This window comes from Oncorhynchus masou, chromosome 8, assembly GCF_036934945.1.
Source record: "Oncorhynchus masou masou isolate Uvic2021 chromosome 8, UVic_Omas_1.1, whole genome shotgun sequence".
NCBI lineage: Eukaryota > Metazoa > Chordata > Actinopteri > Salmoniformes > Salmonidae > Oncorhynchus > Oncorhynchus masou.
Window position 1 is genome coordinate 7594524 of NC_088219.1, and position 15831 is coordinate 7610354.

A 15831-nucleotide genomic window follows, 5' to 3' on the forward strand; every position below is an offset into this window, starting at 1 on the left:
AAATATAAACTTTTCTAATATTATGGCTATGTACAGTGTGGCAACGATAATGCCCACAGAATGTAACAGAATGTCCTAACCTGCACTGTAAAACGCCCATCAGGAGCTGTAACTGAGGCTGAGGGGGGCAGGGCTGAGATTTAGAGGCTAACCTGTTCCTTTAAAACTCCCATCAGGAGCTGTAACTGAGGCTGAGGGGGGCAGGGCTGAGATCTAGAGGCTAACCTGTTCCTTTAAAACTCCCATCAGGAGCAGTAACTGAGGCTGGGGGGGCAGGGCTGAGATCTAGAGGCTAACCTGTTCCTTTAAAACTCCCATCAGGAGCTGTAACTGAGGCTGAGGGGGCAGGGCTGAGATCTAGAGGCTAACCTGTTCCTTTAAAACTCCCATCAGGAGCTGTAACTGAGGCTGAGGGGGCAGGGCTGAGATTTAGAGGCTAACCTGTTCCTTTAAAACTCCCATCAGGAGCTGTAACTGAGGCTGAGGGGGGCAGGGCTGAGATCTAGAGGCTAACCTGTTCCTTTAAAACTCCCATCAGGAGCTGTAACTGAGGCTGAGGGGGGCAGGGCTGAGATTTAGAGGCTAACCTGTTCCTTTAAAACTCCCATCAGGAGCAGTAACTGAGGCTGGGGGGGGCAGGGCTGAGATCTAGAGGCTAACCTGTTCCTTTAAAACTCCCATCAGGAGCTGTAACTGAGGCTGGGGGGGGCAGGGCTGAGATTTAGAGGCTAACCTGTTCCTTTAAAACTCCCATCAGGACCTGTAACTGAGGCTGGGGGGGGCAGGGCTGAGATTTAGAGGCTAACCTTTAAAATAGGAAGGTAATGAAGGGTATACCAGGAAGTTAACTCTCTCCCTCTCTGTCTCTCTCTCTCTCTGTCTCTCCCCCCCCTCTGTCTCTCTCTCTCTGTCTCTCCCCCCCTCTCTCTCTCTCTCCCTCTGTCCCTCTCTGTCTCTCTTTCTCTGTCTCTCCCCCCCTCTCTCTCTCCCTCTCTGTCTCTCCCCCCCTCTCCCTCTCTGTCTCTCTTTCTCTGTGTGTCCCCCCCCTCTGTCTCTCTCTCCCTCTGTCCCTCTCTGTCTCTCTTTCTCTGTGCCCCCCCTCTCTCTCTCTCCCTCTGTGTCTCTCCCCCCTCTCTCTCTCTCTCTGTCCCTCTCTGTCTCTCTCTCTCTGTCTCTCCCCCTCTCTCTCTCTCTCTCTGTGTCTCTCCCCCCCTCTCTCTCTCTCTGTCCCTCTCTGTCTCTCTCTCTCTGTCTCTCCCCCCCTCTCTCTCTCTCTCTCTCTCTCTGTGTCTCCCCCCCCTCTCTCTCTCTGTCCCTCTCTGTCTCCCCTCTCTGTCCCCCCCCTCTCTCTCTCTCTCTCTGTGTCTCTCCACCCTCTCTCTCTCTCTCTCTCTCTCTCTGTCTCTCAATTCAATTCAAGGGGCTTTATTGGCATGGGGAAACATGTGTTAACATTGCCAAAGCAAGTGAGGTAGATAATATATAATGTGAGATAAACAATACAACTTAACAGTAAACATCACACACACAGAAGTTTCAAAACAATTACAAATGTCATATTACGTATATATACAGTGTTGTAACAATGTACAAATGGTTAAAGTAGACAAGGGAAAATGAATAAGCATAAATATGGGTTGTATTTACAATGGTGTTTGTTCTTCACTGGTTGCCCTTTTCTTGTGGCAACAGGTCACAAATCTTGCTGCTGTGATGGCACACTGTGGAATTTCACCCAGTAGATATGGGATTTTATCAAAATTGGGTTTGTTTTGAATTCTTTGTGGATCTGTGTAATCTGAGGGAAATATGTGTCTCTAATATGGTCATAAGTTGGACAGGAGGTTAGGAAGTGCAGCTTAGTTTCCACCTCATTTTGTGGGCAGTGAGCACATAGCCTGTCTTCTCTTAGGAGCCATGTCTGCCTACGGCGGGCTTTCTCAATAGCAAGGCTATGCTCACTGAGTCTGTACATAGTCAAAGCTTTCCTTAAGTTTGGGTCAGTCACAGTGGTCAGGTATTTTGCCGCTGTGTACTCTCTGTGTAGGGCCAAATAGCATTCTAGTTTGCTCTGTTTTTTTGTTAATTCTTTCCAATGTGTCAAGTAATTATCTTTTTATTTTCTCATGATTTGCTTGGGTCTAATTGTGCTGCTGTCCTGGGGCTCTGTGGGGTGTGTTTGTGTTTGTGAACAGAGCCCCAGTACCAGCTTGCTTAGGGGACTCTTCTCCAGGTTCATCTCTCTGTAGGTGATGGCTTTGTTATGGAAGGTTGGGAACCACTTCCTTTTAGGTGGTTATAGAATTTAACGGCTCTTTTCTAGATTTTGATAATCACTGGGTATCGGCCTATTTCTGCTCTGCATGATTTATTTGGTGTTCATCTCTATGTATCCCTCTACATATCAATTCAAATCAAGGGGCTTTATTGGCATGGGAAACATATGTTAACATTGCCAAAGCAAGTGAGGTAGATAATATACAAATATAATATTGTATAATACAGGTGCCATTAATACAGGTAACGAGTGGAGGACAGAGGAGCCTCTTAAAGAAGAAGTTACAGGTCTGTGAGAGACAGAAATCTTGCTTGTTTGAATGTGACCAAATACTTATTTTCCACCATAATTTGCAAATAAATTCATAAAAAATCCTACAATGTGATTTTCTGGATTTTATTTCTCATTTTGTCTGTCATAGTTGAAGTGTACCTATGATGAAAATTACAGGCCTCTCTCACCTTTTTAAGTGGGAGAACTTGCACAATTGGTGTCTGACTAAATAATTTTTTGCCACACTGTCCATATCTCTCTCTCCTCTAACTCTCACACACGCAGACAGCACAGGCACTTAGCTCGGAGCTCATTGAAATGACCAGGGTGGTTGAAAACAGCCGTAATGAGCTCACCTTAATGAGGTATCTCTTAATGAGGTGTTCCTAATGATGTAGCCATGGCATACAATGGACTGGCACTACGCCCACTGCCACAGCTAATTCACTGGACTGGCACTATGCCCACTGCCAAAGTTAATTCACTGGACTGGCACTATGCCCACTGCCACTAATTCACTGGACTGGCACTATACCCACTGCCACAGCTAATTCACTGGACTGGCACTATGCCCACTGCCACAGCTAATTCACTGGACTGGCACTATACCCACTGCCACAGCTAATTCACTGGACTGGCACTATGCCCACTGCCACAGCTAATTCACTGGACTGGCACTATACCCACTGCCACAGCTAATTCACTGGACTGGCACTATACCCACTGCCACAGCTAATTCACTGGACTGGCACTATGCCCACTGCCACAGCTAATTCACTGGACTGGCACTATGCCCACTGCCACAGCTAATTCACTGGACTGGCACCATACCCACTGCCACAGCTAATTCACTGGACTGGCACTCACATCTCTTTCTCTCTCGCTCTCCCTCTTCTCTCTCCCCTCTCTTTCTCTCTCTCTCTCCCTCTTCTCTCCCCCCTCTCTTTCTCTCTCTCTCTCTCCCTCTTCTCTCTCCCTCTTCTCTCTCCTCTCTCCCTCTCTCTCTCCCTCTCCTCTCTCTCTCTCTCTCTCTCCCTCTCTCTTTCTCTCCTTTCTCTCTCTCTCTCTCCCCTCTCTTTCTCCTCTCTATTTTTTCATCTCCTCCATCTTTCTTCAATCACCTGTCCAATAGGACATTCCATAAGTGAAGGGCATAGAGAGGACAGTGAGGAGGCATCCCAAATCACATCCTATTTTTTACATAGAACACATAGTATACAACTCAGTCAGGTGTGTAGGGCATAAACTAAAAATGTGTGCATCCCCTTGGGTCCCCAGGACCAGGATGAAGAAACCCTGGCGTAGGGGGCTGATGTGAAGCAGTCAGCAGAAACAGCATGAAACACATGTAGGATCTTAATTTGATTGTGCAATGCAGGAAATTGAACAACAGTGTATTCACGGTTTAAAAAAGCCTCTGAAACTTCATAATTTGCACTTTGAAATTCCAACGAGATTTTTCCATGCAACAAAATGGATCAACCCCTACAAAAATGTCAATGAATTATAATCCACATAACATTTCACATTTCCTGTTGCTGCAGGATTATTTTCCTGCTGTGGCAAACTGGCTCAAATTAAGATCCTACATCTGTAGCAGCAGCAGTCGTCTAGAACTAAAACAGGCTGCCATTGGGGACCACCGTTCTACTGCTGCTCTGAGCAGCCAATCACAAGCCAGGGTCAGAGGTTGAAAGTCAGGATATGACCTGGAAACACATTCTCCCTGGAGAAGAAAAGGACTGGCACGATAACATTCTGGAATAGAACAGTGAGGTAGGATGTGCACTAAATGACAACCTATTCCCTATACTGCACTACTTTTGACTTGAAGCCCATCGCACTCTGGTTAAAAGTAGTGCACTATATAGGGAATAGGGTGCCATTTGGGACATACACGGGGGAAAATAACTTAAAGGGACGAAACGCTCACTTCTACTAGTGAATAAATGTCTCTCTCTCTTCCTATTCCTGGGGTTGTTTCAAATGTCACTGCTTCTTTCGTTTTCAACTGTTCTCTCCTTTATTTCATTTTATTTATCCTTTATTTAACTAGGCAAGTCAGTTAAGAACAAATTCTGATTTACAATGATGGCCAAACCCAAACCCGGACGACGCTGGGCCAATTGTGCACCGCCCTATGGGACTCCCAATCACGGTCGGTTGTGATACAGCCTGGAATCGAACCAGGGTGTCTGTAGTGGCGTCTCGGGAGGTTCAAGATTCTTCTCTGTTCTCTTTCACGTTCTTCAACCCTCTAATTATTTACACGCTCTCTTATGCCTTGACTTTCTCATTCAAAAAATCAATACTGTTGCGGTAGGGAGTCAGCTACCTCGGGACAGTACTAGGATGTGGACAGTACTATAATCAGGACAGTACTACGATGTGGACAGTACTATAATCAGGACAGTACTAGGATGTGGACAGTACTATAATCAGGACAGTACTACGATGTGGACAGTACTATAATCAGGACAGTACTAGGATGTGGACAGTACTATAATCAGGACAGTACTATGATCAGGACAGTACTATAATCAGGACAGTACTATAATGTGGACAGTACTAGGATGTGGACAGTACTATGATCAGGACAGTACTAGGATGTGGACAGTACTACGATGTGGACAGTACTATAATCAGGACAGTACTATAATCAGGACAGTACTATAATGTGGACAGTACTAGGATGTGGACAGTACTATAATCAGGACAGTACTATAATGTGGACAGTACTATGATCAGGACAGTACTATAATCAGGACAGTACTACGATGTGGACAGTACTATGATCAGGACAGTACTAGGATGTGGACAGTACTATAATCAGGACAGTACTAGGATGTGGACAGTACTACGATGTGGACAGTACTATGATCAGGACAGTACTAGGATGTGGACAGTACTATAATCAGGACAGTACTAGGATGTGGACAGTACTACGATGTGGACAGTACTAGGATGTGGACAGTACTAGGATGTGGACAGTACTATAATCAGGACAGTACTATAATGTGGACAGTACTATGATCAGGACAGTACTATAATCAGGACAGTACTACGATGTGGACAGTACTATGATCAGGACAGTACTAGGATGTGGACAGTACTATAATCAGGACAGTACTAGGATGTGGACAGTACTACGATGTGGACAGTACTATGATCAGGACAGTACTAGGATGTGGACAGTACTACGATGTGGACAGTACTATAATCAGGACAGTACTATAATCAGGACAGTACTATAATGTGGACAGTACTAGGATGTGGACAGTACTATAATCAGGACAGTACTATAATGTGGACAGTACTATGATCAGGACAGTACTATAATCAGGACAGTACTACGATGTGGACAGTACTATGATCAGGACAGTACTAGGATGTGGACAGTACTATAATCAGGACAGTACTAGGATGTGGACAGTACTACGATGTGGACAGTACTATGATCAGGACAGTACTAGGATGTGGACAGTACTATAATCAGGACAGTACTAGGATGTGGACAGTACTACGATGTGGACAGTACTATGATCAGGACAGTACTAGGATGTGGACAGTACTATAATCAGGACAGTACTAGGATGTGGACAGTACTATAATGTGGACAGTACTAGGATGTGGACAGTACTATAATCAGGACAGTACTATAATCGGGACAGTACTATAATCAGGACAGTACTATAATGTGGACAGTACTAGGATGTGGACAGTACTATAATCAGGACAGTACTATAATCGGGACAGTACTATAATCAGGACAGTACTATAATGTGGACAGTACTAGGATGTGGACAGTACTATGATCAGGACAGTACTATAATGTGGACAGTACTAGGATGTGGACAGTACTATAATCAGGACAGTACTAGGATGTGGACAGTACTATAATCAGGACAGTACTATGATCAGGACAGTACTAGGATGTGGACAGTACTATAATGTGGACAGTACTAGGATGTGGACAGTACTATAATCAGGACAGTACTAGGATGTGGACAGTACTATAATGTGGACAGTACTATAATCGGGACAGTACTATAATCAGGACAGTACTATAATGTGGACAGTACTAGGATGTGGACAGTACTATGATCAGGACAGTACTATAATGTGGACAGTACTATAATCAGGACAGTACTATAATGTGGACAGTACTAGGATGTGGACAGTACTATAATCAGGACAGTACTAGGATGTGGACAGTACTATAATCAGGACAGTACTATGATCTGGACAGTACTGGGATGTGGACAGTACTGGGATGTGGACAGTACTATAATCAGGACAGTACTATAATGTGGACAGTACTATGATCAGGACAGTACTAGGATGTGGACAGTACTATGATCAGGACAGTACTATAATCAGGACAGTACTATAATCAGGACAGTACTATAATCAGGACAGTACTATAATCAGGACAGTACTATAATCAGGACAGTACTATAATCAGGACAGTACTATAATCAGGACAGTACTATGATCAGGACAGTACTAGGATGTGGACAGTACTATAATGTGGACAGTACTATAATCAGGACAGTACTATAATGTGGACAGTACTATAATCAGGACAGTACTATAATCAGGACAGTACTATAATCAGGACAGTACTATAATCGGGACAGTACTATAATGTGGACAGTACTATAATCAGGACAGTACTATAATCAGGACAGTACTAGGATGTGGACAGTACTATAATCAGGACAGTACTATAATCAGGACAGTACTATAATCAGGACAGTACTATAATCAGGACAGTACTAGGATGTGGACAGTACTATAATCAGGACAGTACTATAATCAGGACAGTACTATAATCAGGACAGTACTATAATCGGGACAGTACTATAATCAGGACAGTACTATAATCAGGACAGTACTATAATCAGGACAGTACTATGATCGGGACAGTACTATAATGTGGACAGTACTATAATCAGGACAGTACTATAATCAGGACAGTACTATAATCGGGACAGTACTATAATCAGGACAGTACTATAATCGGGACAGTACTATAATCAGGACAGTACTATAATCAGGACAGTACTATAATCAGGACAGTACTATGATCGGGACAGTACTATAATGTGGACAGTACTATAATCAGGACAGTACTATAATCAGGACAGTACTATAATCGGGACAGTACTATAATCAGGACAGTACTATAATCAGGACAGTACTATAATCAGGACAGTACTATGATCGGGACAGTACTATAATCAGGACAGTACTATAATCAGGGGAGTACTATAATCAGGGCAGTACTATAATCAGGGCAGTACTATAATCGGGACAGTACTATAATCAGGACAGTACTATAATCAGGACAGTACTATAATCAGGACAGTACTATAATCAGGACAGTACTATAATCAGGACAGTACTATAATCGGGACAGTACTATAATGTGGACAGTACTATAATCAGGACAGTACTATAATCAGGACAGTACTATAATCAGGACAGTACTATAATCAGGACAGTACTATAATGTGGACAGTACTATAATCAGGACAGTACTATAATGTGGACAGTACTATAATCAGGACAGTACTATAATCAGGACAGTACTATAATGTGGACAGTACTATAATGTGGACAGTACTATAATCAGGACAGTACTATAATCAAGACAGTACTATAATCAGGACAGTACTATAATCAGGACAGTACTATAATCAGGACAGTACTATAATCAGGACAGTACTATAATCAGGACAGTACTATAATCAGGACAGTACTATAATCAGGACAGTACTATAATGTGGACAGTACTATAATCAGGACAGTACTATAATCAGGACAGTACTATAATCAGGACAGTACTATAATCAGGACAGTACTAGGATGTGGACAGTACTATAATCAGGACAGTACTATAATCAGGACAGTACTATAATCGGGACAGTACTATAATCAGGACAGTACTATAATCAGGACAGTACTATAATCAGGACAGTACTATAATCGGGACAGTACTATAATCAGGACAGTACTATAATCAGGACAGTACTATAATCGGGACAGTACTATAATCAGGACAGTACTATAATCAGGACAGTACTATAATCAGGACAGTACTATAATCGGGACAGTACTATAATCAGGACAGTACTATAATCAGGACAGTACTATAATCAGGACAGTACTATAATCGGGACAGTACTATAATCAGGACAGTACTATAATCAGGACAGTACTATAATGTGGACAGTACTATGATCAGTACTGGGATGTGGACAGTACTGGGATGTGGACAGTACTATAATCAGGACAGTACTAGGATGTGGACAGTACTAGGATGTGGACAGTACTAGGATGTGGACAGTACTAGGATGTGGACAGTACTAGGATGTGGACAGTACTAGGATGTGGACAGTACTGGGATGTGGACAGTACTGGGATGTGGACAGTACAAAGATGTGGACAGTACTGGGATGTGGACAGTGCTGGGATGTGGACAGTACTGGGACGTGGACAGTACTGGGACGTGGACAGTACTAGGATGTGGGCAGTACTAGGATGTGGACAGTACTATAATCAGGACAGTACTAGGATGTGGACAGTACTAGGATGTGGACAGTACTATGATGTGGACAGTACTGGGATGTGGACAGTACTAGGATGTGGGCAGTACTGGGATGTGGGCAGTACTGGGATGTGGACAGTACTGGGATGTGGACAGTACTGGGATGTGGACAGTACTGGGATGTGGACAGTACAAAGATGTGGACAGTACTGGGATGTGGACAGTGCTGGGATGTGGACAGTACTGGGACGTGGACAGTACTGGGACGTGGACAGTACTAGGATGTGGGCAGTACTAGGATGTGGACAGTACTATAATCAGGACAGTACTAGGATGTGGACAGTACTAGGATGTGGACAGTACTAGGATGTGGACAGTACTGGGATGTGGACAGTGCTGGGATGTGGACAGTACTGGGATGTGGACAGTACTGGGATGTGGACAGTACTGGGATGTGGACAGTACAAAGATGTGGACAGTACTGGGACGTGGACAGTACTAGGATGTGGACAGTACTGGGATGTGGGCAGTACTAGACTAGGTCAAGTTGGCTGCGCTATGATGGGTTCATATTGGTCGTAATGTGTGTATCCAGATGGTACTGAACAGGACACACACACACACACACACACACACTCAGTCCCTACTTTGGCGGGTGTGTGTATCCAGATGGCAGCGTTGAAGAGGACGTGGTCACACAGCTGTTTGAGGAGTGGTGCTCCGTGGGTTAAACCGTCCAGGTACTTAGCAAAGGACAAGAACTGTTCCAGGACCGCTCTGGTGATGTGGACCCTGGACGACTGGAGAGAGAGAGAGTCAACCTGTCAATCAATCATTCAAACCATAAGGACTGATCTAACACCGCTCTGGTGATGTGGACCCTGGACGACTGGAGAGAGAGAGAGAATTACAATGCAGCTACAAATGTGAGAAAAAAAAACAAGGTCACAGTCAAGGTCAAGGGCTGGTCAACGACAGTAGAAAACGACTTGTAAAGTGGAAAGGGAAATGTACCTTCTCCAGCAGGTACCCGATCACTAGGAATCCTTTGCCCCCCAGCATCTGTTCCTGCATGGCCACGGAGCTCTTCAACAGCTCAACTAGGAACGCTAGCAGGGTGGCACTGCAGCAACACAAACATACAGATTAATACAAATACATGTGTATATATATAGATATACACACACACACACACACACACACACACACACACACACACACACACACACACACACAGACAAACACATTATTTCTAAGTAAATACATGTAATGTGGCTGTTAACAAATATTTATTCAGTGGATGTGAAAAAACAATAACATTAAACACACAGACATACTGTAGGAGAGGAGACATGAACTACTCTCTGTTAGGAGAGGAGTCATTAACTCCTCTCTGTTAGGATAGGAGACATTAACTAGTCTCTGTTAGGAGAGGAGACATTAACTACTCTCTGGTAGGAGAGGAGACATTAACTACTCTCTGTTAGGAGAGGAGACATTAACTACTGTCTGGTAGGATAGGAGACATTAACTACTCTCTGTTAGGATAGGAGACATTAACTACTCTCTGTTAGGAGAGGAGACATTAACTACTCTCTGTTAGGATAGGAGACATTAACTACTCTCTGTTAGGAGAGGAGACATTAACTACTCTCTGTTAGGAGAGGAGTCATTAACTACTCTCTGTTAGGAGAGGAGTCATTAACTACTCTCTGTTAGGATAGGAGACATTAACTACTCTCTGTTAGGAGAGGAGACATTAACTACTCTCTGTTAGGATAGGAGACATTAACTACTCTGTTAGGAGAGGAGACATTAACTACTCTCTGTTAGGAGAGGAGACATTAACTACTCTCTGTTAGGAGAGGAGTCATTAACTACTCTCTGTTAGGATAGGAGACATTAACTAGTCTCTGTTAGGAGATGAGTCATTAACTACTCTCTGTTAGGAGAGGAGACATTAACTACTCTCTGTTAGGAGAGGAGACATTAACTACTCTCTGTTAGGAGAGGAGACATTAACTACTCTCTGTTAGGATAGGAGACATTAACTACTCTCTGTTAGGATAGGAGACATTAACTACTCTCTGTTAGGATAGGAGACATTAACCTCTCTCTGTTAGGATATGAGACATTAACTACTGTCTGAGAGGAGAGGAGCCATTAACTACTCTCTGTTAGGATAGGAGACATTAACTACTCTCTGTTAGGAGAGGAGACATTAACTACTGTCTGGTAGGAGAGGAGACATTAACTACTCTCTGTTAGGATAGGAGACATTAACTACTCTCTGTTAGGATAGGAGACATTAACTACTCTCTGTTAGGATAGGAGACATTAACTACTCTCTGTTAGGATAGGAGACATTAACTAGTCTCTGTTAGGAGAGGAGACATTAACTATTCTCTGTTAGGAGAGGAGACATTAACTACTCTCTGTTAGGATAGGAGACATTAACTACTCTCTGTTAGGATAGGAGACATTAACTAGTCTCTGTTAGGAGATGAGTCATTAACTACTCTCTGTTAGGAGAGGAGACATTAACTACTCTCTGTTAGGAGAGGAGACATTAACTACTCTCTGTTAGGATATGAGACATTAACTACTGTCTGAGAGGAGAGGAGTCATTAACTACTCTCTGTTAGGAGAGGAGACATTAACTACTGTCTGGTAGGAGAGGAGACATTAACTACTCTCTGTTAGGATAGGAGACATTCACTACTCTCTGTTAGGATAGGAGACATTCACTACTCTCTGGTAGGAGAGGAGACATTAACTAGTCTCTGTTAGGAGAGTGGATGAGTTATTATAGTATTGTAACAGTGGAGTATTATAGTACTGTAACAGTGTAGTAGTATAGCACAGTAACAGTGTAGAGATATAGTACTGTAACAGTGTAGAGATATAGTACTGTAACAGTGTAGTATTATAGTACTGTAACAGTGTTGAGATATAGTACTGTAACAGTGGAGTATTATAGTACTGTAACAGTGGAGTATTATAGTACTGTAACAGTGTAGAGATATAGTACTGTAACAGTGTAGAGATATAGCACAGTAACAGTGTAGAGATATAGTACTGTAACAGTGGAGTATTATAGTACTGTAACAGTGGAGTATTATAGTACTGTAACAGTGTAGAGATATAGTACTGTAACAGTGTAGAGATATAGTACTGTAACAGTGTTGAGATATAGCACAGTAACAGTGTAGAGATATAGCACAGTAACAGTGTAGAGATATAGTACTGTAACAGTGTAGTATTATAGCACAGTAACAGTGTCGATATATAGTACTTTAACAGTGTAGTATTATAGTACTGTAACAGTGTTGAGATATAGTACTGTAACAGTGGAGTATTATAGTACTGTAACAGTGGAGTATTATAGTACTGTAACAGTGTAGAGATATAGTACTGTAACAGTGTAGAGATATAGTACTGTAACAGTGGAGTATTATAGTACTGTAACAGTGGAGTATTATAGTACTGTAACAGTGGAGTAGTATAGTACTGTAACAGTGTAGAGATATAGTACTGTAACAGTGTAGAGATATAGCACAGTAACAGTGTAGAGATATAGTACTGTAACAGTGGAGTATTATAGTACTGTAACAGTGGAGTATTATAGTACTGTAACAGTGGAGTATTATAGTACTGTAACAGTGTAGAGATATAGTACTGTAACAGTGTAGAGATATAGCACAGTAACAGTGTAGAGATATAGTACTGTAACAGTGTAGAGATATAGTACTGTAACAGTGTAGAGATATAGTACTGTAACAGTGTAGAGATATAGTACTGTAACAGTGTTGAGATATAGCACAGTAACAGTGTAGAGATATAGCACAGTAACAGTGTAGAGATATAGTACTGTAACAGTGTAGTATTATAGCACAGTAACAGTGTCGATATATAGTACTTTAACAGTGTAGTATTATAGTACTGTAACAGTGTTGAGATATAGTACTGTAACAGTGGAGTATTATAGTACTGTAACAGTGGAGTATTATAGTACTGTAACAGTGTAGAGATATAGTACTGTAACAGTGTAGAGATATAGTACTGTAACAGTGGAGTATTATAGTACTGTAACAGTGGAGTATTATAGTACTGTAACAGTGGAGTAGTATAGTACTGTAACAGTGTAGAGATATAGTACTGTAACAGTGTAGAGATATAGCACAGTAACAGTGTAGAGATATAGTACTGTAACAGTGGAGTATTATAGTACTGTAACAGTGGAGTATTATAGTACTGTAACAGTGGAGTATTATAGTACTGTAACAGTGTAGAGATATAGTACTGTAACAGTGTAGAGATATAGCACAGTAACAGTGTAGAGATATAGTACTGTAACAGTGTAGAGATATAGTACTGTAACAGTGTAGATATATAGCACAGTAACAGTGTAGAGATATAGCACAGTAACAGTGTAGAGATATAGCACAGTAACAGTGTAGTATTATAGCACAGTAACAGTGTAGAGATATAGTACTGTAACAGTGGAGTATTATAGCACAGTAACAGTGTAGTATTATAGCACAGTAACAGTGTAGAGATATAGTACTGTAACAGTGTAGAGATATAGTACTGTAACAGTGTAGAGATATAGTACTGTAACAGTGTAGAGATATAGTACTGTAACAGTGTAGAGATATAGTACTGTAACAGTGTAGAGATATAGTACTGTAGCAGTGTAGTATTATAGTACTGTAACAGTGTAGAGATATAGTACTGTAACAGTGTTGAGATATAGTACTGTAACAGTGTTGAGATATAGCACAGTAACAGTGTTGAGATATAGTAATGTAACAGTGTAGAGATATAGTACTGTAACAGTGTAGAGATATAGTACTGTAACAGTGTAGAGATATAGTACTGTAACAGTGTATAGATATAGTACTGTAACAGTGTAGAGATATAGTACTGGAACAGTGTTGAGATATAGTACTGTAACAGTGTTGAGATATAGTACAGTAACAGTGTAGAGATATAGTACTGTAACAGTGTAGATATATAGCACTGTAACAGTGTTGAGATATAGTACTGTAACAGTGTTGAGATATAGTACTGTAACAGTGTAGAGATATAGTAATGTAACAGTGTAGAGATATAGCACAGTAACAGTGTAGAGATATAGTACTGTAACAGTGTAGTATTATAGCACAGTAACAGTGTCGATATATAGTACTTTAACAGTGTAGTATTATAGTACTGTAACAGTGTTGAGATATAGTACTGTAACAGTGGAGTATTATAGTACTGTAACAGTGGAGTATTATAGTACTGTAACAGTGTAGAGATATAGTACTGTAACAGTGTAGAGATATAGTACTGTAACAGTGGAGTATTATAGTACTGTAACAGTGGAGTATTATAGTACTGTAACAGTGGAGTAGTATAGTACTGTAACAGTGTAGAGATATAGTACTGTAACAGTGTAGAGATATAGCACAGTAACAGTGTAGAGATATAGTACTGTAACAGTGGAGTATTATAGTACTGTAACAGTGGAGTATTATAGTACTGTAACAGTGGAGTATTATAGTACTGTAACAGTGTAGAGATATAGTACTGTAACAGTGTAGAGATATAGCACAGTAACAGTGTAGAGATATAGTACTGTAACAGTGTAGAGATATAGTACTGTAACAGTGTAGATATATAGCACAGTAACAGTGTAGAGATATAGCACAGTAACAGTGTAGAGATATAGCACAGTAACAGTGTAGTATTATAGCACAGTAACAGTGTAGAGATATAGTACTGTAACAGTGGAGTATTATAGCACAGTAACAGTGTAGAGATATAGTACTGTAACAGTGTAGAGATATAGTACTGTAACAGTGTAGAGATATAGTACTGTAACAGTGTAGAGATATAGTACTGTAACAGTGTAGAGATATAGTACTGGAACAGTGTAGAGATATAGTACTGTAGCAGTGTAGTATTATAGTACTGTAACAGTGTAGAGATATAGTACTGTAACAGTGTTGAGATATAGTACTGTAACAGTGTTGAGATATAGCACAGTAACAGTGTTGAGATATAGTAATGTAACAGTGTAGAGATATAGTACTGTAACAGTGTAGAGATATAGTACTGTAACAGTGTAGAGATATAGTACTGTAACAGTGTATAGATATAGTACTGTAACAGTGTAGAGATATAGTACTGGAACAGTGTTGAGATATAGTACTGTAACAGTGTTGAGATATAGTACAGTAACAGTGTAGAGATATAGTACTGTAACAGTGTAGATATATAGCACTGTAACAGTGTTGAGATATAGTACTGTAACAGTGTTGAGATATAGTACTGTAACAGTGTAGAGATATAGTAATGTAACAGTGTAGAGATATAGCACTGTAACAGTGTAGAGATATAGTACTGTAACAGTGTTGAGATATAGTACTGTAACAGTGTTGAGATATAGTAATGTAACAGTGGAGTATTATAGTACTGTAACAGTGTTGAGATATAGTACTGTAACAGTGTAGAGATATAGTACTGTAACAGTGTAGAGATATAGTACTGTAACAGTGTAGAGATATAGTACTGTAACAGTGTAGAGATATAGTACTGTAACAGTGTTGAGACATAGTACTGTAACAGTGTAGTATTATAGTACTGTAACAGTGTAGAGATATAGTACTGTAACAGTGTAGAGATATAGTAATGTAACAGTGTAGAGATATAGTACTGTAACAGTGTTGAGATATAGTAC

General features: G+C 41.0%; 1 protein-coding gene across 1 annotated transcript in view; it reads right to left on the reverse strand.

Moving 5' to 3' along the window:
• Window positions 1-15831, reverse strand: part of nbeaa (neurobeachin a) — a gene marked incomplete at its 5' end in the record, with an annotated part of 215820 nt that overhangs the window by 141503 nt on the left and 58486 nt on the right. The window contains 2 exons of the mRNA XM_064971081.1: window positions 9752-9904; window positions 10119-10227. Coding sequence (XP_064827153.1) covers window positions 9752-9904; window positions 10119-10227 — 262 coding nt within the window. The remainder of the gene's footprint in view (window positions 1-9751; window positions 9905-10118; window positions 10228-15831) is intronic.